We start from the raw sequence: 22,963 nt of genomic DNA on the forward strand, positions 1-22,963 counted from the left end.
TCTTTTTGATTATGCTTATGGTATAAACCAAAATTTGAACTTTCAAACTTAAATTTAAAATTAATTTTAGGATTTTTTTTACTAAAGTATATTTTTCAGCCTCGACCTTTAGATCACTAGCAATACGCATAGAAAATTTTTATTCTTAAATTATTTTTCGTTTGCAAATATATTGCTCGGCTTTTTCCATAAAACACCCAAACAATAACCCTAAAAGAGTGCCAATAAAAAAGTATATATATTTTGTTAGTAAGTTATAAGACTAAACATGTCATAAGGTGCTAGTTTGGTCAAAATTATTTCAATGTTTAGACTTATAGTTTAGACTAAGGTGGGACCCACTGAAATAATTACACTCATCTTCGAATAATGACACCATCGTTTTTTCACTTTTGCTTATGATTATAGACTAAATTTAAATTTCTAATCTTAAATTTATATTTTAGAGTTTTTTATTATAGTTTATTTTTCAACATTTGCTTTTACATCGTTAAGAAAACATATATAAAAATTATTTATAAATTATTTTTCGCTTATAAATATATGATTTGACTTTTTCCCTGAAAAACGTAAAGATGAACACCCTTGGTATCACCTCATACGCCAGCCTGCCAATTGATATAGGTGAAAGTGTCATCGGATGATTTCAAACTATGGAAACAGGAGCATATACAAGGAGCGTTGCTAATCTAGGCTCTAGCGATCATTTTCTGAAGATCAGCTGGTTCTTCCGACCCTCGTCAGTTGCCCATTGTTTCTTGTCCCCCGCCCCCCCCCCCCCCCCCCCCCCCCAAGCTTCCCCAGCAGGTGTATCACGAACTAACCCATATCCATACCCAGTTTTACTCGTACCCATTTAAAAAAATATTCATACCTAAATTATATGGATATTAACCAATATGTATGGTTAACCAAAGAGTAATAGAAGAGACATAGGTGAGTCCTGCATATAAAAGTTGATCAAAAATGATATAAAGTTGCTCTTATACATAATAAATCATTTCATTAAATTTCAGTCAAATTTGATGAATTTTAGAGTGTGAACGTGAGTTTAAAATATTAGATCGGAATTCATACCTACTAAATATGTATGAATAAAACAGGTAAAATGAGTATACATGCAATTTTAATGGGTAATTATTTTTTGCCCATACCCTATCCAAATACTAACATATATATATAATATGAGTATTAGGTGGATAATGAATAACCGGTGAGCCAGCGGCAAGAGTGTTCTTCCTATGCTGTTTCAGCCTTCAGGCATGGGCGAGCGGCGTTGAGGCGGCATGGACACAGCGATCCCTTCATGGCTTCACATACTGCGGATCTCCGGCCACCGCCGGAGCGATGAGCAGCAGAGCAGGAAGGGCCGAAGGCATCCCGTTGGGTTCCTGCACACCGTTGGACAGATTTTGAGCGGTCCAGATATATTACGGTCCAGATAGAAATGTTTTTTACTTTAAAAAACTGCAAAACTAACCTCATCAAGTCCAACCGGTGGACACGTGGTATAAAACACCCTTTGGTTGGATGGGGCAGATGATGTATGGTGCGTGGAAGACGGCCGTTAGGAGAGTGGCGGAATTTTGCAGCGACCCCTTGCCACTAGAGTGTTTTATCAGTAGCCAGAGCCGCTTGCAAAATTAGCGCACTGCCTTTTTATATAGCCGGCTCCTTATTGCTGATAAAAAATCCTCCCAGAGAGCGTTTTATACGCAGGGCAGTTAATTTTACGATCTTTAAAAATAAAAAATATTTTAAAAATAAACTTAATAATAATAAAAATTCTCCAATTGGTAGCGGTATGAATTGGGCCTATTAGAATTTGGCTGGTCCAGAATTAGGACTAATGACCATTTTAGCGTTACAAATTAGGCCCACCGAATATTGCGGCCCATCAGATTTTATGTTGTACCCCGTTTTCTTATAATAATAGTTATCAGTCTAGGTTAGAGATGTCACCATTTGAAGCTTTGTACGGTAGAAAATGTAGAACACCTCTTAATTGGACAGAAACCGGAGAAGGACAACTCATAGGACCACAAATTGCTCTGATACCACTCCTGTAAGGGCTCGATCCTGGACTGAATCCAAGCGTCCCTTGAGTCACGTAACCGCCCAGGAACTTCACTTACGTGCAGAATGATACAAAAACAGTACTTCGGTTAATTATATAAATCGACAAGGTTTTAATACAACTCCAACTAAACTAAAACACACATGGCGGTCATACAACCTTACACCTTACAAGCAAAAGACGCAACTCTGCACCACAGGAACAACCTGAGCGTAGAGTCGATCTAAAAGTCGAAGCCTTCATCTTCGTCCCACTACTATGGGTTCTCAAGCTCTTCGGCTTCACATGCAACTTCACCCTGACCAATTGGAGCCAAAAATATGCAAGACTGAATACACAAGTACCCACAAGCCAATCACAAAATAAACCAATCTTTTACTTTTATCTATAATGTTTGACTCTTTGTCTTATTTAAATTTAACAATTTTGTTTTTATTAGATGATAAACTATAAATAGTACTTTACATGTAACTAATTTTTTCAATTTTTTAAATTTTTTTAAATAAGACGAATGATTAAATGCTGGACGTAGGAACCAAAAGTTTGTTCAATTTTAGAACGCAGGGAGTAATAAATTTGGTGATCGAGTTCTTTTTTCCTTTTACAAGGACACAACTGCAAAATTTTCTCCCATACCCGCAGGGTATAACTGAAAAGTATATATACATTTGAGGTTACAATTGCGAAATTTTCTACAAGTAAACCGGAAAGATGAATCACGCGCCCTGCACGTGACGTGACCCCTTGTAACCTAGCTGTTCCTTCCGCCGCCGCCCGCCGCCGCCTTCGTCTCTCCCCCGAGAGAAAGAGAGGGCGAGGCGGCGAGCTCCGTAGCCATGGCGTGGGAGGAGGAGGAGGCGGTGGAGGAGGAGTACGGGGAGGAGATGGAGGGGTCGGGGTCGGAGGCGGAGGACGTGGTGGTGGGGCAGATGCCGACGGTGATGGTGCCGAAGCACATCAAGAAGCGCTCCCTCAAGAACAAGGCCCTCTCCGTCTCCCTCGATAAGAAAGCCCTCAAGTACGTCCTCTAGCCTTTCTCGATCCATGGTGAGGAAGGTTTTCACTGAACCGTGTGGGTTCTTTCGTGTGGTAGGGATTTCGTGACCGGGTTTCACAAAAGGAAGAAGAAGAGGAGAAAGGAGGCGCAGAAGATTTTGCAGGAAAAGGAGAGGCGGAAGCGAATCGAGGAGCGCAAGAGGGTGAGAAAAAACCTCTCCCTCTGAGATAAACATATACAGTTTTTTTTTGGCATTGTTTCGGTTGTTGAAGATAGAGCATCTCCAAGAGAATGATAATATTTTGCTATTAGAAAACTTGTATTGGGTTCATCAAAAAAATATTGGGCATAAAAATTACACACTCCTCCAACAGAAATCTAAAAATGAATAACTTGTATTAAGAACCCATGTTTTTCTCCAAATTTAGGATACAAGTGAGCTAATTTTAGGTAATTTTAGGTATGTATAAATATTAGGAATGTATTTGGAGATATATTTTCTAGCCCAATTCCTAAAATTCAGTTTTAGAGATCAATTTTAGACAACTCTTGGAGATGCTCAATGATCGAAAGCAAAGTTACCCCATAGAACCACATTTGTTGCCTATCTGGTTATTTTTTGTGAGTTCACTTGTTACTGGCGATTGTAGGATCCTAGTATTCGTAACTGTTTATGAATGCCAATTAGAATGCGGTTTGGATTTGTGACTGTTTATGAATGCCAATTAGAACGCGGTTTTGATGAGTGCAACACTAGGAGACTTTAGGAAGACATGAATAATCGCACTGAAAATAATTTAAAGCTGAATGGGTGTATGCTGATGCTCTTACTTAAACATGATTCACCTATGTTAGGTTCATGTAAAATAATAGATACTGCTAGCGTATTAATGGATAAGAGAACTGTGAAGATTTGTTAGGATTGGTGTATTGAAATTGAAAGGAACGAACTTGCAGTTACTCATAGCACATGATGCAGTCTTCAAAGCTGAATTATGTCCTTATTCGTGCTCTCTGTTATAGTTTATGGATACACGTTTTATGTGTTTTTTTGTTCTGTATGGAAAAGTATCATTAAACTCAGATCTTGTTGGTTGACTGATAAAGGATCGACCAAGAAAGAATTGTAGGGATAACAATGTATGGCAAGGCCTTAGTGTGGTTTCAAGTGGATTATGCTCAACCGTGCTGTAGCTCAGTAGCTGATTTATAACATAGACCTGTAGTTTTAACTGAGTGATCTCATTTTGTTTCAGAGAAAGCAAGAGAAAGAAATTGCTCTGTACGGTAGAGTCCTATCATCAGATAATGCTGACGGCGAAGATTTTGAGAATGATGGCGATGAGATGGAAACTGATGATTTGCCCGCATCTGGTGAGAACAGAGACCAGATTTTATAACAGCTCCTGTCATGCTACATTTTTACGACCATGATTCCAATCCTATCATTCATATGTTGTTATGTTTGTGTAGAAGTGAGAACATATGAAGACGGCGGGACTAAAATCACAGTCACGACGAGCGAAATCACTCATGAAGAAGATGATGATGACCTTGGCCCGAAAAGGGTTGCCCCTGCATCTACGAGCTACGCCAGCAAGAGTCCTGGCATGGCTGCCAAGAAGAGTACTAGCCTAGGTGTTAAGAAGAAGCCATCGAAGCGAACCTTCAGGAATAAAAGTAAATCGAAAAGGGGTGACAAGAAGAAAGGTGCTGCTGCGAAGGGTAAACAGAAGAACAGAGGGAGGAAGTGAGTGATGTTTTGTAACCACTGTGTAGAAATGTTTGCGCCTTTGGCAGGCCAAAGCTGCCGTTTCTTTTTTTGTTCTAGGCACAGTGGATTTGTACTTGGTCCTGATTGATCATCCTAAGATAGTATGCTCAGTTGTTAATTTGTGCCAGTTTTGCAATATCATGTTTGAAATTAACCCAACAGATTCGTCAACTGTTCAGATTGGAATGAATCTGATGGATGAGGACCAGGTTTTTGTTACCGCGGTCACAAAAATTAGGGGTGATTGGTTGGTTTATATTTTGCAAATAAAAAATAATTTATGAATAAAATATTTATATATGTGTTTTTAACGATTTAAAAGTTAACGCTGAAAAATAAATTACGGCAAGAAACTCTAAAATCTACTCTCTAAATTTAAATTTAAAGATGAAGCTGTACGAGATATTTAGACAAACATTAAAAATCTTCGTAAAATTTTGTTCAGATTTGTCACTATTCACCGTGGTAACCTGGCGTTCTGGCCAGTGTTTCCAAAGGAGCCAGCCACAAGCTCAAGCATCCCAAGCTCTCGCGCACCACCACAGCAATGGCATGGCTGTGGCTTGCCGGCTTCCACCCTCCGGCGGTGGGGGAGAGGAGGTGGCACGGCGGTTACGCAGGCCTCGGCTCGCCGGCGGCGGGGTTGTTTATGAACTTCCCTTTTTTTACTCTGTTTTTCTTTTTTTGGGGGGGGTTTCAGAGTTTGAGACGTGCGTAACCACCGTGCCACTCCCCTTCCTTTGCGATCTTCGTCTCCTCCGGAAATGGCGCGCCACCTCCTCTCCACTCCTCTCCCTCCCCGCGTCTCCTTCCGCACCATTACTTTACTCCCCCCATGCGATCCCTTCGCTTCGCTCCGCTCCGCTCCTCCCTCCTCCAATTTCCACCGATCGGATCCGGTACCACCGCTCCCCCAAGTTGTTGCCGGAGGCGATTTTTTTGGTGTGTGATGGTCGACGGGTGAATGCAGCAGCGGCACCAGCGGCGAGGAGGAAGGGGCAGCAGCAGCAGCAGCAACGACGATGATGGTTGGCCTCGTTCAGCTGCTGGTGGCCTTCGTCGTCGCCTGGGAGGCCATCGAGCTGGTCCTCCGCCACGGCCTCCTCCTCTCCGCGCTCAAGTTCATCCTCGCCGCCGCGGTCGTCGTAGCCGCCTCCTGCCTTGCCCTCCTGTACGCTCCCACCTCCCTCAATTCTATATGACGGTGGATTGTTCAACATTTCTCTTCAAGGATGATCAATGTTTTTTTTTTCAAAAATGAAATAACCTAGTATGATGCTTTGATCCCATTGCAGGTTCCTTGCCAGGGCTGTGGCCTGGGTTCTTCGACACACGGCCAAGCTCTCGATCGGATGCCGCTCCTTTGGCTTCAATTATCTTAGGGACATCACCATTAATTCCCCAAAGGTACCCTTACATGCTTGCTTAGCTTCATCAATGTACCCTTGGCACTTCATTCTGCTGTAATGCTGATGCGGATATGCGAATGATTCTCGTGTGCTTCGCTTTTCAGGGTGTTGTTGATTCCATTTGTATAGGTGAAATTAGACTTGGCCTGCGAAGACCACTCACCCACCTGGGATTTACCATACTAACACATGGCCCTATCCTGCAACTACAAATCTCTGCCCTGGACATTGTGCTCCGGCAACCTGCGAAAAACGCAAACAAGAAGAAACCTCCCCCTCGCAAATCAACCTCGACCTCACCGGCAAAGGCAAAAGGAAAATCAAAAGGGCAAGCGAAATGGAGGCTTATAACAAACATTGCCAGTCTTTTGTCGCTTTCTATAGTGGAGCTGAGGCTCAAGGTACCACCTTCTTGTCAACTACATATACTTAATCCGATAGATTATAAATGCTGATAAATTGAATTAAATCTGTATGTTTTCTAATTTTATGTTCTGATTGTATGAACAGGTTTTGTGTTGAAAAAAGATCATCTATTTATTACTTCTTAATTTTATGCACACCTTCCTCTCCCAATATATTTTCCACCTACTTTTTGCAAATCATGCTGTTTATCTGGGGACATGAGGGTTTAATACAAGTCACAGTAGCTTGAAGTTCTGTTGGATGTTTGTTTGTTTGTCTTGTATATTGTGTTGAAGATTTGATAGTAACTCGTTGCAGGCTCCAAAAGCTGCTCTTGGCATCAAGGACCTCAAGATTGATTTATCAAAAACGGGAGGGTTGGATCCAATTCTTAATGTTGAAATACACATCTTGCCTTTATTTGTGCAAGCATTAGAGCCAGATGGCATCGACAACAGTACATCAGTATTTAGCAAATTGGATTGGTGGGTCAGTGGACAATATTGTTCAGCCATGGACACAGCTGACTGTAGCTCTTTCTTGTTTGAGGATATAGCACTCTTGTGTGATCTTCATCAGAGGTAACCCCTTAAAGCAAAGCTTTGCAAACATTGTTGACCACTTGACAAGTGACCAATCTACAACTAAAAAATTCTTACAAAAAAAGTGAGGTTCATTTTGATAGATAAACACTCGTGAAGGTAATGGTTGCTTAGACTGAAAATAGGCAGTGATTGATTATTACTGCTTAACATATCTGTGTATGCTTGATGTAACTCTAAGGCTGGGCAACATAAGCTGTGATTCAACTTAAGCTACTAATAGTCATTACAATGATATTTTTGCCTTATGAATAACACTTATCCATGTTTGATAATCTAGTTTTCTCTCCTAGCTGTCCTTTGGAACTTGATAGGTAAGCTTGAAACAATATGTACATTTTCAATCGCCTAGTGTTTACTAAAAATAAGGATAATTAATATCACAAGGGTACACCAAATTCCATCAGATTTATACATGTAAAAATATCTTTCTGTGCCTATGTCAAGCTTACGTTAGCCATTGTTTTCCAGCAAACCCAGTTGAACTCATTCAATCAAGTAACTGCAATTGATGTTTTGCAGCTTTTGCCTTGCTAGTTTGCTTTGAAAGAGCAAAAATTGAACTATTATTTTAAAGGTATTAGCATAGTGCCCAAATATTGCAAAAAATGATAAATAAACTATATGAGCCTTTTTTAATAAAAAAAGTAGTTTATATCTAATAGTGGTTTACATGACCTCATGAGATCAATTTACCTGCATATGCACATGTTCAAAGAATGCCATTTTTATTTTAGAAAAGAATAGTCTTGCAAACAACATAAACATATAAATATACAAGTGTACGCAGCCAAAGAAGACCCTACATAATGGGGATGGGTGTAGAACACACGAGTATCCCAAACTCCTCTGTTCATCAGAGTAAATATATGTCTGCTACTGTAATACAAGTGCCAATCTGCCTTTGCTTGCTTTATCTCATCTCTTACACCTATATATATAGTCAACCAGTATCCCAAACTCCTCTGTTCATCAGAGTAAATATATGTCTGCTACTGTAATACAAGTGCCAATCTGCCTTTGCTTGCTTTATCTCATCTCTTACACCTATATATATAATCAGCTACTCTATTTTCGCCCATTGGACCTCAATTCATGACATCCATTTGAGTCTCTGCCATTCTTATCATTATTGATAACCCTTTAGGGGTAAAGGCATTGGAGTCAAGAATTTGGATTTGATATCTGGCCCGGTTGTTGTGAACTTGGAAGAAAAGCTATTCACCAAGAAGAAGCTGTCTGCTTCCACAGTTGCTGACAAGTCAGACGAACCTGCCACGGATGTTAAGTCAGCTACTAAATCTGAAGGAAGCAAACTTTCATCATTCAATAAGAAGATTGATTTACTTCCTGAAAAGGTTGTATTAATTTCCTGTAGCACCACAGTTTTTATCTTTCTTTTTGTTATGCACGGGTATTTTCTTTCTCCATATATGATTCTCTGTTAGGTTCTTTCTGTTTCTGACCCTATGTAATTTGGTCAACAAATGGGTGCTAACATAATGCTATTGATGTTCACTTTGTGTAGACACAACCCTGAGTAATACTTTAATCATGTATTTCTTTTGGATTATTTACTGTCCTTCACTTGTAATACTATCAATGAAAATATAACGTCCTCCTTTGAATGATCAAACTGGCATTGCCTAGTTTGTAAATACTCAGACTAACAACTTTCAAATGCAAACATCTTGGGGTTGATATCATATAAGAGTTAACATGTAATCCATACACATATTGTAGCAATTGTATTCCAGGGGACATTCAAGTATTTTGTATTGATGGGGCTTCAGAATCTTCTTTAATATTTTGTTTTGCCAGTAGAGATTGTTCCTTAAGGCTTAATCTTTTGTTTCAACATAAGTTTCCTGCTGAATTAGCATTCACTAAAATGTAATTGTTCTTTGGAAGGTTAGCTTCAATATGTCCAAGCTAGATCTGAAGTTTTTGCCAAAGGACCATGGCCTCTCGATCAACAATCAAATTGGCAGCATCTCCGTAAGACTTGTGAAATCACAACTGCACAGTGACTTTGGGGAGGCAGCACACCTTCAGCTGGCAACTAATGTGTCTGATATTCATGTATGCATCCATGTTTTCATTTGTTTATATAAGCTCTTCAATTTAGATTACATCGTGGGTGTTTTATTTTCCAGCTTCTAATGGATGGTGCCACGTCTGTATTAGAGGTTGTGAAAATTGCAACAGTTGTCTCAGCAAACATTCCCATTCAGGTCAGTCTGATGTGCTATAATGTAAATATATACTATTGTTGATCCAATATTTTTCTCGAGAAATTCCTGTAGGGTCTCAAACTCTCAATTCTATCTTAGTTGTACACTTGTACTTGCTACATTTTCTGGAGAACACTTCCTTAACAAACTGATAAGAATTTCAATTCAACACATTTTTCTTTATGTTCATTAGTTTCAGTGTGCACAGAAGTTGCATCAATCGTGAAATGCATCAGTGTTGAATAGTTTACCTTTTTTTTATTTTTGTTTAAGGTATTACTTTCAGATAGTTCCGTACTCCCTCTGTTTCAATATAGAAGGAATATTTTGTTTTGTTAGGACAAGACTTTGACCAACGAGTGTTTTACTAACATATCATTTATGTGATACAAAAGAATAATCATAAGAACATATTTTTCAACACGAATTTAATGCCATTGATTTTGCTTCACAAAAAATACATTATAATTGAATCATTGGTCAAAACCTTATCTCAATGAAACAAAGTACACCTTGTATTTTGAAACAGAGGGAGTATTTAATTAAAGTACACAGTGGTCTTGGTATATTAGCCTCACATTTGTTGCACCCATACATATGCATGCTCCCACTCCAAGTGCACAAAAAGAAGGAAGTTGCAATGATTAAGTTTCATAGGGAGTTGATTAAATCATACTTTTGGTGTATTTGTTATAGCAAAACATTTTCTGCACCTCTGGTTATTTGGCATACAGTTTATTTCTATGGTAATATGTGCTGATGCTTTGTCTTCTATCAGTCAACATCACCAATTCGAGCTGAAGCTGGTATCAAAATTAGTGGCAGCCAATGTAATCTCATTATAAGCAGAATAAAGCCATTGATTCCATTAAATTCAGCAGAAAAGAAACCCCTTGTTCTTAGTGAAAGTTCAACACAAGAGAAGACACCCAAAGAAAAGTTAGCATTGGATTTGGTATTTACACTCTCAGCACCTGAGCTGACTATTGTGCTCTACAGTCTTGATGACATACCACTGTACAATGTAAGTTCCTTATCGTGCACTCTGATCTACTACCTCTGTTTTATAATGTAAGATTTTCTAGCATTGTCTAGATTCATATGTATGCTAAGGAATATAGACATATATACAAACAATATACATTGATAAATATATGAATCTAGACATAGATAAAAAGTCTTACAATATGAAACGGAGGGAGTACCATTGATTTGTATTCTTGAATTAAGCTTTTAGTTGCATTAAACTACTGTACATTTTATAGTTTACATGAATTCACTCAATCATTAATTTCACTGGTGGTGTATTCTGTTATTCCTGTTCCAAATAATGAACCACACCAAATTGATTCACAGTCATTCCTTACCTAATAAAATGCTAATATCATCCTGTATGTTCTGGATGATGCAGTGTTGCTTGATGTCTACTCATATTGCCGCAAGTAAGACGGTAAACCAAGGAACTGAACTGCATGCAGTGCTTGGTGAATTAAATTTGCTTGTTGTTGGAAAACATCAGCAGTCAATAAAAGAACGGATCTCGAGCACCTTATTGCAGATTAGCCGCACTACTCTTGATCTGGAGCAAAAGGACCCAAGCAAAGATAATGGCTTGGACAATCCAAAATCTGCTCTTTCTCTCAATGTATCTGGAATCAGAACGAACTTCTGTTTTTACTATCTTGAGCTACTTTGTACCACTGCAATGTCTTATAAGGTATTTTTGAAAAGCATTCACCCTCCTAAGAAGCGACCTGTACAGGGCACCTCTAAAAAATCTAGCAAGAATGCTAAAGCAACACAGATAGTCAAGATTAACGTCGAACAGTGCTCTGTTTTGTATATTGGTGAAATGAGACTTGAAGATATGACTATAGCAGATCCCAAGCGTGTTAATTTTGGTTCACAAGGTGGCCGTGTTGTGATAATCAATGATGCTGATGGTTCCCCAAGGATGGCCTATGTCAACTCAACCAGTCATCCAGATCATAAGCACATTAATTTTTCTACTTATCTTGAGATTAATCAAATTGGTGTATGTCTGAACAAGGAAAAGCAATCCATGCAGGTTGAGCTTGGAAGATCCAGATTAACACATAAAGAAGACCAACTTGATGATAGTCCTGCAGAGGAGGTTACGCTTTTCGATGTGCAAAAGGTGAAGTTCGTCCGGCGCTCTGGTGGGTCAAATGACAGTGCAGTCTGCGCGCTCATAAATGTAACAGAGGTAGCAGTCAGGTGGGAACCTGATCCCTATCTAGAATTACTTGAAGTAGCCACTCGACTCAAATCCATTCTGCACAGGATCAAACTCCAAATTTCTGCTACTGAGATAAAAGATGATGCAGTGTACACAGATACTTTGACAAAGAAGGATTCACTAACAGAACATGGACAGCAAGAAAAGCCTCAGAAGAAACGAGAATCAGTTATTGCTCTTGATGTAGAATCTTTGAGAATTTCAGGTGAACTTGCTGATGGAGTTGAAGCAATGGTTCATGTTGGCTCCATTTTTTCAGAGAATGCAAAGATTGGTGTTTTGATTGAAGGAATACTAGTTAGTTTTTGCGGTGCACGAATTTTCAAAAGCAGTCGCACGCAGATATCACGCATCCCAGTTTCCATTTCAGACAGCCTACCTGATAAGAAATTGCAGTCTGCAGCTACATGTGATTGGGTTATTCAATGTCGTGATGCCTATATATGCCTGCCTTTTAGGTTGCAACTGCGGGCTATAGATGATGCAGTTGAAGATACATTGCGGGCTCTTAAAATTATTTCTGCAGCAAAAACGTCCATTTTATTTCCTGAGAAGAAATCTAGCAGTAGCAGCAGCAGCAGCAGTAGCAGCAAAAAGAGCAAATCAAAATCAACAGCATTTCGGTATGTAAGGGTCATGGTACGTGATCTTGTAGCAGAAATTGAAGAAGAGCCTATCCAAGGTTGGCTTGATGAGCATATCCATTTAATGAAGAATGTATTTAATGAGTCCACAGTAAGGTTGGATTTACTTGATGAGCTTGCTTCACCCAAACACAAAGACTCCCCCAAGGCAAAATTGGATGGCTCTTCTGAAAAGAAAAGTGACTGCCCTGAGGTTGATGGTGATGCACCTGATGTGTGTTCATTTGAAAAACTCAGAGAGGAAATATATAAACAGGCATTTCAATCTTATTACTCGGCATGCCAGGAATTGAAGGTGTCAGAAGGGTCAGGCTCATGTTCTAGTGGCTTCCAGTCGGGTTTTAAGATGAGTACTCGCAGATCATCAGTTATGTCAGTCTGTGCAAAAGATGTTGATGTGAGCCTATCAAAGATTGATGGGGGGGATGAAGGAATGATTGGTTTTGTTAAAACTGTGGATCCTGTTTGTGCAAAAAAGGATATTCCGTTTTCCCGGCTGTATGGTAGCAATTTTACTTTGAAAGCTAAATCCTTATCAGTGTACTTAAGAGACTACTCATTTCCACTCTTTTCTGGGACCTCTGCTAAATGTAAAGGACGACTTGTCCTGGCTCAGCAGGTTAGCATTTGATGCCACTCCTTTTTTCACTTACAGAGACCACATTTTTGCGCAGTTTGCTCACCCATCGACAGTACAAAAGATGGTAACTAGGTCAAATTAGGTATAGTTGCAATTGCTCCCTTATATGTTAAGTACTCCACCATGGTGCCTCCACTAGAGGATCATACTTCCTACACAATTTGTATAAAATATTTTCTGGTTATTAACCATCACTCCAGTTATAAATGTTTCCTCTTTTTATGGTGGCAGGCAACCACTTTCCAACCTCAAGTTCGACAAGATGTTTATGTTGGGAAGTGGTGGAGAGTAAATCTGTTACGCTCTGCAACTGGTTATACACCACCGATGAAAACATATGCTGACCTACCGCTGCATTTCCAGAAAGGAGAAGTTTCCTTTGGAGTTGGGTACGAGCCAGTTTTTGCTGATGTGAGCTATGCTTTTACCTGTGCTCTACGTAGGGCCAATCTAGCTAAAAGATGGTTTTTTGAGCGACCTGAACCCCCTAGAAGAGAACGCAGCTTACCATGGTGGGATGATATGCGGAACTACATTCATGGGAAATTTCGCTTGGATCTTGCTGAAACAAAGTGGCATCTCCCTGCTAAAACGAGCCCTTATGAGAAGCTAGATCAAATGTTGCTCACATCTGACTATATGGAAATATGTTATGTGGATGGTTATGTCAGTCTGTCTTCAAAGTACCTAAAGGTGTACCTAAGCAGCCTAGAGAGCCTCGCAAAGAAATCCAGTCTGGAAACTCCATATCATGAAGCAATACCTTTCCTTGAAACCCCCTCCTTTTTCATGGACATTTCGATTCAGTGGGGATGTGATTCAGGTAACCCAATGGATCATTATTTGTTTGCTCTTCCTGTGGAGGGAAAACCGCGGGACAAAGTTCTTGATCCATTTCGCTCAACTTCTCTTTCACTCAAGTGGAGCTTTTCACTTAAACCTTCTACAGCTGAACCTGTGAAGCATCAACAGAGTATTCAAGCAGTTTCAAATAATTCTCCGACCGTGAATGTTGGAGCTCATGATTTAGCCTGGCTAATGAAGTGGTGCAACCTAGTTTTTCTTCCCCCGCACAAACTTAGACTGTTTTCCAGGTTTCCACGCTTTGGAGTTCCTAGATTTATACGGTCTGGAAACCTACCACTTGACAGAGTTATGACCGAACAGTTTATTCGTTTTGATGCTTCGTTATTGCAGATCAATAATACGCCGCTACAGGCTGATGATCCTGCTAAGGGTTTGACACTTCACTTCACAAAGTTTAGGCTTGAAATTGCTTTCAGTCGTGGGAAGCAGATATTTACATTCGACTGCAAGCGTGAACCTCTTGATCTTGTCTACCAGGGCATAGACCTTCACTTGCTGAAAGTCTTTATCAACAAAACTCCTGAACCATCAACTTCTAAGGATGCTCAGGTAGAAAATAAGAGCCTGCCTATGAAAGCTACAGATAGTCCTGGCAAAAAGAAAACCAGTTCAACTGAGAAAATCCGAGATGATGGATTTTTTCTGTATTCTGATTATTTCACAATACGAAAGCAAACTCCCAAGGCTGATGCTGCTAGATTATCTGCATGGCAGGAGGATGGCAGGAAAAAATCAGATATGCCATTGGTTAAGTCTGAGTTTGATGGGGGGGATGAAAGTGATCATGCACAGTCAGGTAGTGATGAGGAGGGATTCAATGTTGTAGTTGCTGACAGTTGTCAGCGAGTGTTTGTGTATGGATTGAAAATTCTATGGAATCTAGAAAACAGGGCAGCTATCGTCTGTTGGGTTGGTGGTTTAACCCAAGCATTTCAACCTCCAAAACCATCTCCTTCTCGCCAATATGCCCAAAGAAAGATTCTCGAGAAAAAACAGTCAGCTAAAGAAGCTGAGGTGTCCAATGATGGCACTCTCAACTCTCCACTCGCATCACAACCATCAGATCCTCCAAAACAGACCAAGGGTTCAGAACCACCTTCCAGCGGATCCAGCAAGCTAGAGTCAACATCAAGTAGTGACACTGGTATGCTTTTGTACATGCAATCCTCTCTCACCAGTTCTTTTTGTATATTTGTATTTTTTTTATTTGTCGAGGACTAAGATGGTAATTTATTATGAAAAAGCATATTATTGTCGCACGGTTCAATTTTCAGCATTGCATTAAACACTTGCAGATGTTGGTAATTGCATTAATAGTTTTGCTTAGTTTGACTATTAGCTTAATTTGTTATGTAGCAATGAAGCCCTCCAACAGTACTGATTCTGAAGACGAAGGAACAGGGCATTTCATGGTTAATGTTGTGCAACCTCAATTCAATTTGCATTCAGAAGAAGCAAATGTGAGTATACTCTTGTCAGCACCTTTTCTTTTAGAACTTACTCTTGCCAGCATGTTTCTCAGATTATATTTCAAAAGAACACTTATTTGTTTTGTCATTAAATGTACATCTTCTGTCACTTCAGTCATAAGCTTGCCATTCGATGAATAATCTTTATCTTCAGTCCTCTAGCAACTGCTGGCTAATGAAAATATTCCAAAACATATTATTGTCGCACGGTTCAATCTAGTGATACGTCTAGTAAAATGCTATGTAAATTTGAACACAATACTTCAATCCCTGTTTATAACATGTTCCTTTCAAATTGGGCCTAAAGGGCACAATTCCGGATGACTCAGATTGAATTTTAAAAAAAAATGTCAGTAGGCGCTACTTGCAAGCTAATGGATTTAATTGCAAGGTCATATGTTTGCTATTCCTTAATAGTATCATGGTGTTATGTATGGCAGGTTTCATATTTGTTAATTACACCTAATAAATTTTAGTAGAACTGCTGAAATGACTTTGCATGTTCACTAATTAACATCAGGGTAGGTTTCTGCTGGCTGCTGGTAGTGGGCGGATATTAATCCGTTCATTTCACTCAATTGTACATGTTGGTCAAGAAATGTTTGAGAAAGCACTTGGTTCCAGCAACATATCCATTGGAGGAGAGACCAGGCCTGAAATGAGTTGGTCACGTTATGAGGTTTCTGTAATGTTGGAGCATGTTCAGGCTCATGTCGCTCCCACTGACGTTGATCCTGGTGCTGGTATTCAGTGGCTACCCAAAATCCACCGTAGATCATCTGAGGTTAAACGAACCGGTGCTTTACTTGAGAGGGTATTTATGCCATGCCAAATGTATTTCCGCTACACAAGGCACAAGGGAGGAAACCCTGAGCTAAAGGTTAATGATTTCATTTTGATTTGCACAAAACTGTGAAGATATATTAATGGCATGTTTAGCTACATGTTACTTATTTAATGAGATTTTGGTAATGCAGGTCAAGCCACTGAAAGAGTTGGCATTTAACTCGCCAGATATAACTGCTGGTATGACATCACGTCAATTTCAGGTTATGATGGATGTTTTGACTAATCTTCTCTTCGCAAGAACCCCAAAGTAAATCCTTTACCTTGCAATGCTACCAGTATAGCATTTGTGTACTATTGACACTATTCAACCCAGTTTTGGCATCGGTGGTTTCAGTGTTTAGATTTCATATCTGCTAATCGTTGATTATATATATCAGTGATTAGAATGAGTAAAATTTATTCCATTAGCATCTTGACATATTATATTCCAATTTCCAAAGCATATACATCACTAGATATGATAATATGAAGTGGTTATATTTGGAAGAAACCTTAGGTAGCTCCTAGACCTCTTGATTTAACGCAGCAAAATGCTCATCTTAAAATGAATGGTCACTTCCTATCGAACTGTGTTCTGTGGGTGTATTATTATCGTAACCAGGTATCTGTGATTTAAAATGGAAATGAAGCTATGGCAGAATAGGGTTATTAATCCTGTATAAATTCATGCCTGCCATGATTTTCTTCTTACAAGAACAAGTGTACTGAAAAATTTTATGTTCATAAAATCATTTTGGTTTCTGTAAATTGGATTATCTATGAACTTCGATAATAAATATTTCAGTTACTAACTATATTCTATTTTCAGACCTCAGAAGAGCAACCTTTCCTATCCCCTAGATAATGATGACGACGATGACGACATTGGAGAAGAGTCTGATGCAGTTGTACCAGATGGAGTGGAAGAGGTAGAATTAGCAAAGATTGATGTTGAAATAAAAGAAAGAGAAAGGAAGATACTTCTTGATGATATCAGAACTTTATCTGTTGGTAATGAAATATCTGCTGATGAGACCCAGACCCCAAAGTCTAATGATGCTACATGGATTGTTACTGGATCAAGAGCAAGTCTGGTACGCTGTAGAGCAACCTTGGTTACCGTTCTTTAAATCCAAATTTGCATAAAGTTATTTTTGCTGCAATAGATTGTATTCACTTGTATACTTTATTGGACAGTTAATGTCTTAGTTCATATTTTCTCTACAGTAATGAAATAAAATTGAGGATCCCATTATCATAATGTAAATTAATAATTTCCTTTCTATGTCATTTAGAATTTATGGTAATGATTTACATAACCTATACCAGGTAAAATTTCTGAAGAAGGAACTCGTGAATGTTCGCAATGGTAGGAAAGAGGCATCTTCTTTGCTGAGAGTTGCTATGCAGAAAGCTGCACAGTTAAGGCTAATGGAAAAGGAAAAGAACAAAAGCCCTTCATTTGCCATGAGAGTTTCAATGAAGATAAACAAGGTTGTCTGGAGCATGTTAGCAGATGGAAAATCATTTGCTGAAGCTGAGATAAATGATATGGTAATTTATTCCATCTCCAGTGAAGCATAATCTTGCTTTTATCTTCTCATGGTACATAGGAGTATTTAGTTCAATTTTAATGTGGAGAACAACATCGCTAGTTTCTTTATCAATTAGACAGATTCACATTCCATCCTGTTCTTGGTACTAACTCCCTTCTTTTTTCTAAATCTGCAGATTTATGATTTTGACCGGGACTATAAAGACATTGGCATTGCTCATTTGACAACCAAGTTGTTTGTTCTAAAAAATGGACTTACTAATGCAAAATCGGATACTGTTCTGTCACCGTGGAATCCACCTTCTGAATGGGGCAAGTAAGGATGCTATATTTTCCCATTGCATGGTGTATTTTGGGTGTTCAACATATGATATGTGCATCATCGTTTTTATAAGAGGAAATTCTGTCATAAAAAGTAGTAAGCATCTAATTTTGTCATCCTGTTTCTTTTAGTTTCCATCCTCACACTAGATGCTTCTTTCGTACTGTAGCATTACATTTTGTCATCGAGTTGGTATTCAGGGGTTTGCATGTTTCCGGTAACAGGAAATAGGTGCCATTCCACAAAGCAATCTTAAGATACCGCAAAATTATATAATAGTTAGTTACCAGACTGTGACAGTGCATTGGCAATATGTGCCAGTTCTATCTTTTCATTGATTAAGGTGGCCAGGAGTACAATCCACTATGAAACTTCTGCTTTGTTGAAAGGAAAGTGCAAGCTAATTCTGCTGTCCTGCTTGATGGGGCATACTTACAATAAAGGGATGGTTAGGCATAGCATGATTGGGTTCTGAACTTTGTTCTACAGCTTATTCCTATATCCTTTCATATATTCTCCTTCATATATTCATTCAACATATATATTCTATACTGACCAATCTGCTTCACTAATTTTGAACTCAGAAATGTAATGCTGCGTGTTAATGCTAGGCAAGGGGCTCCTACTGGTGGTAACTCAGTAATAGAGAGTCTCCTGGTAATTTAAGTTTTTTCTCTCTTATGACTAACTCCTACTGTTTGTAATTTCTGTGGCATTATTTGTTCTGAGGGCTGAGGCTATGATTCTATATTTTCTTTCTTTTATAGTTTTTCTTTTATATCAGATCCGGATGTATGAATAAGTATTGATCCAGTGCAACAGTGCACTTTAATGGTCCTTTTATCCCCATTACTATAGGTTGACATCTATCCGCTGAAAATTTATTTGACTGAAGCAATGTACAGAATGATGTGGGGATATTTCTTCCCTGGTGATGAACAGCATCCGCAAAAGCGGCAGGTTAAATCATTTCATGTTCTTTGTGCTATGATTTTCCATTCTTCAGTTATGCACCAGTGCTTCCTCCATTGTTGCTTATCTAGTATATTTGTGTCATTTCTTTTTCATTACTAGGAACTTTTCAAAGTCTCCACAACAGGAGGGACACGACGAAAGAAAAGCATGTCTGTTGCTGAAACGAACAGTCCCAGTAAACAGTCATCAAAAGACTCCACGCTTCCACAAAAGCCTGAACTTCGAAGGACATCTTCATTTGACAGAACATGGGAGGAAACTGTTGCTGAATCTGTAACCAACGAACTTGTTTCACAAATTCAGAGTCAGTCGAATGAATCTCAAGATGCTGCTAAAGACGCCAAGTTAGTACGATCTGCTCGCTCTACTCGTGAAGAGAAGAAAAATATAGAGCCTAATGAGGTGAAGCAAACTAGACCACAAAAATTGATGGACTTCCATAACATAAACATAAGCCAGGTCAGCATATACTTTGCTGATTTCCTTTTTTGTTTTTTCCACAACCTGCTAAAATACAGTACACAACCTGCTGAAAACCTGAAACAACAGATTTTTTTATTTTTTTTTAATTTTGTGTCCCCTAACTGAATGAGATCACTCTTTCATCTGTATAACATGAATCTAGTTTCTATGATATTCTAGGTTGAATTGCTGCTCACGTACGAGGGATTGCCGTTTGCTGTTAGTGATGTAAGATTATTAATGGATACCTTTCATCGTGAAGATTTTACTGGAACATGGGCAAGACTGTTTTCACGAGTCAAGAAACACATTATATGGGGAGTACTGAAGTCAGTAACCGGCATGCAGGCAAGTCTGTTTCTCTTTGTAAACTTCTGAGGCTAAAATAAAAATTTTCTTTTAAATGTTAAGGAATTAAAATAGCATAGCATGCAAAATCTCGTATGAACTGAGTTCTTGTGTGGAGTTAACCCTTTGACTAGACATAACTTGTCTTTTACAGGGTAAAAAATTTAAAGCGAAATCCACTAGCCAAAAAGAGCCAACTGCAAGTTTAATTGCTGCCAATGATTTTAATTTGAGTGACAGCGATGGCGATGAAGCTGGTGGTTCTGATCAACTGCCGGCCTTCCTTAAAAAAACTAATGATGGAGCTGGTGATGGCTTTGCCACTTCTGTTAAGGGATTATTCAGTTCACAGAGAAAGAAAGCGAAGGCATTTGTCCTGAAGACTATGAAAGGAGACGCTGATCATGATTTTCACGGTGAAAGGAGTGAGAATGAAATTGAGTTCTCTCCATTTGCTCGACAATTGACTATAACAAAAACAAAGAAGCTTATACGACGGCACACGAAGAAGTTTAAGTCCAAAGTTCCTAAGAGTGCAGGTGAGATTTTTTTTTTTTGAAAGGAGAGATACTAAATTGTTGATAAGCTGATTCTATCTGGCAACTTTAAATAGATCTAGGCAAACAAAAATGACTTATAGTTGGTTGTCGCTTAAAATTGTTTGTTTGAAAGAGAAGATTTCATTGCGCAGAATATGCAGTACTAGACTACCAGCATAACCATCTAGTCATCATTGGAGCCACTCTTTTTCTTAACTTGCTTAATAAAAACATATATTCATGCATTTGTTAGTGTATGAAATTCAGAAAATTACATCCCCACATACAAATCATGCTATTTTGTCAGACTTACAAAATTTCTTTCTTATAATATATGCTAGAACATGGCGTATCTACTTTTCCTGAAATAATTCAGTACCTGGGAGGTATGACTTGTCTAATCTTCTTCTTCAGCTACTCTGCAAGAGCACGGATTGGAGCTGCCACCTCGCGGCCCTACTGGGAACCAGACAGACTCCTCTTCTTCCGATGATGATGATTCATCACCAGCGGAAACGAGTCCAAAAGATTAAAGATTAAGCCAGCACTGGCTCACAACACTTTGGTGGTAGCTCTTTCAATACCTGGCTTTGAGCATAGTAAAATGCTTCAGACCTCCAGTAGTTCCAGCTTGATTTGGACATTTTGGTCTGTTCCAGCTTGATTTGGACATCTTGGTCGATGGGTTAAGAGCTATGAAGCATTTGAATATTGAAAAGATTATGTAGGAGTATTTTCAGCAATTTTGCCCACATGAATTCTTGAAATAAGTTCTAGCAATGAAGGCGACAATGTTTAGACCGGTTTATGGCCCAAAATTTTTTTGATTGCTAGTTCATGGACATAAGTAAACTAAGATTTTTCTGAAGTTTATTAACCATGGTATATTTTACCCTTTAGCTATGTTTTTTAAATTTTCTTAATACTTTTGATCGAAGAATGTTACTAATTTCTTCTGTTGCACGAAGATAAAGTAATCCTGATTTGCCACACATAAACATGTGTTAATGTTTGCCTTAGTTTTCTCAAACAAACTACCGATTGTATATATTTGCATTAATTGTCGCAATAATCCACAACACTTTATTCAAGTACAAGTCAAAACTGAAAATCACTATTTCGGTTAAAAGCTTTCCAAAAATTTAGAAAACACACTGTTATATAATTTATTAGTCTTAACTTCATCTATGATAGATATAAATATGAACTTTATCTATCATAGATATAAATATGAAATTGAAAAACAAAACGAGAAAAGGGAGAACATCCACCTAGGCTAATGGGTCTCTCCGCGACTGGCCCACACTTAGATAAGTAAGTAAAAAACCGGATATGTATTATTTTAGAAAAATATCCATTTCGTACTAACTCGTAATTCAGGTCCGTCCATCTAGCTCAACTCATTAGACACGTTATTTTAATTCTTAAATATGGTATTTTACTAAAAACTACATGTAAAACACAAGTATTATCTTTTTTATTTTATAATTAAATTATGAAATATTAATTTGTGATTTTAAGATAGAGACAATTTTGTATTTGTTAGTTCTAAATTTAAAATTTGTTCATTTTGAAAAAGAATAAAATCCATAGTAATAAAAATAAAGAGTTATAACTTATTTTATTCAATATGAATGGTTAAATATGATATTTTTATAATAATATAATGCGCTTTATATTATGATAAATATTCGTAAACATAAAAAATGTGATCAACGTGTCACACACGTAGGCCTGAGAATCACTTCTCAGAACGTTCCGGTGCAAGACCTAAATCTCAGACAACCGGGGCGTGTCAATCAGTTTGATCCTGTAACTTGACAAGATATAAATATGGAAAACAGTTAAACCTAAACCACTATCGACTGAATAGCCGATACCGCTTTAGGACCCTAGCCGATACGCTAGATAATCGGTTTTACATGAATTTCATAATATTGTGTAAAATATGACATATCGGCTGAATTATGAGTAGATAATCACTAAACAATCTAATTGACTAACTTATCTTAAAAGATTAGACTTAATCGAGACAATTTTAAGATTAGTCAGCCAATCAGACCAACCTAGCACTTATCACACATGCAGTCAGCAGCTGATAGAACATTAAGCATGTGACTCAAAAGTAAAACTGGATTGCTATACCAACTACTAGCATAAAACAATAACAACTAACTGCATACATACTCACGCTAGACCCAGAAGATCAGACTAGACCAAGGCAGTTCATATCTAAGCACAACCATGCATGAAATCAGTATAATATTGCAATGTGCAAGTAATCAAATACCAAACTAGCGTAATCCATTAACCTGCCTACTAATCTTAGTAGATCAGATAAGCTTTTATAGGTAGATCGGACCAAACTTATATAGATAGGACCAAACCGAGATAGTATTCAGTCATGCTCGATATAACTATGGAAAACATAGAGATCTATTAGCCTAATAGATAAGCCGATGAACTACTTAAAATAATGCTAGCTAAAACTCCAGCGATAAGCTCTCACGAGCACTTGATTCGATTTGTTAATACAGATCCAGCCAACTAGATTGA

At 38.4% G+C, this 22,963-nt stretch overlaps 2 protein-coding genes across 3 annotated transcripts; both read left to right on the forward strand.

Moving 5' to 3' along the window:
- Window positions 1-2,772: 2,772 nt before the first annotated feature.
- Window positions 2,773-5,007, forward strand: LOC102713530 (ribosomal RNA-processing protein 17). Its single transcript, XM_006650025.3, has 4 exons — window positions 2,773-3,095; window positions 3,171-3,276; window positions 4,331-4,448; window positions 4,548-5,007. Exons 1-4 carry the CDS (start codon window positions 2,914-2,916, stop codon window positions 4,826-4,828), a joined length of 687 nt encoding a protein of 228 aa, XP_006650088.1. The 5' UTR covers window positions 2,773-2,913; the 3' UTR covers window positions 4,829-5,007.
- A 683-nt stretch (window positions 5,008-5,690) lies between these two features.
- Window positions 5,691-21,209, forward strand: LOC102713808 (protein ABERRANT POLLEN TRANSMISSION 1-like). 2 transcript variants are annotated; one of them, XM_006650026.3, is made up of 22 exons: window positions 5,691-6,019; window positions 6,144-6,255; window positions 6,362-6,658; window positions 6,981-7,243; window positions 8,412-8,622; window positions 9,176-9,346; window positions 9,421-9,498; window positions 10,277-10,522; window positions 10,910-13,021; window positions 13,274-15,053; window positions 15,266-15,369; window positions 15,899-16,258; window positions 16,356-16,474; window positions 17,036-17,300; window positions 17,536-17,760; window positions 17,938-18,077; window positions 18,668-18,740; window positions 18,942-19,043; window positions 19,158-19,517; window positions 19,701-19,868; window positions 20,023-20,407; window positions 20,822-21,209. In XM_006650026.3, the coding sequence occupies exons 1-22, from the start codon at window positions 5,871-5,873 to the stop codon at window positions 20,938-20,940; spliced, it is 7,839 nt and encodes a 2,612-aa protein (XP_006650089.1). In that variant the 5' UTR covers window positions 5,691-5,870; the 3' UTR covers window positions 20,941-21,209. The 2 variants fall into 2 exon arrangements, with proteins under 2 accessions (XP_006650089.1, XP_015690856.2); XM_015835370.2 differs by lacking the exons at window positions 5,691-6,019; window positions 6,144-6,255; window positions 6,362-6,658; window positions 6,981-7,243 and having other exon boundaries at window positions 8,460-8,622; window positions 9,181-9,346.
- The last annotated feature ends 1,754 nt before the right edge of the window (window positions 21,210-22,963 follow it).

Source organism: Oryza brachyantha, chromosome 3 (genome assembly GCF_000231095.2).
Source record: "Oryza brachyantha chromosome 3, ObraRS2, whole genome shotgun sequence".
Taxonomy (NCBI): domain Eukaryota; kingdom Viridiplantae; phylum Streptophyta; class Magnoliopsida; order Poales; family Poaceae; genus Oryza; species Oryza brachyantha.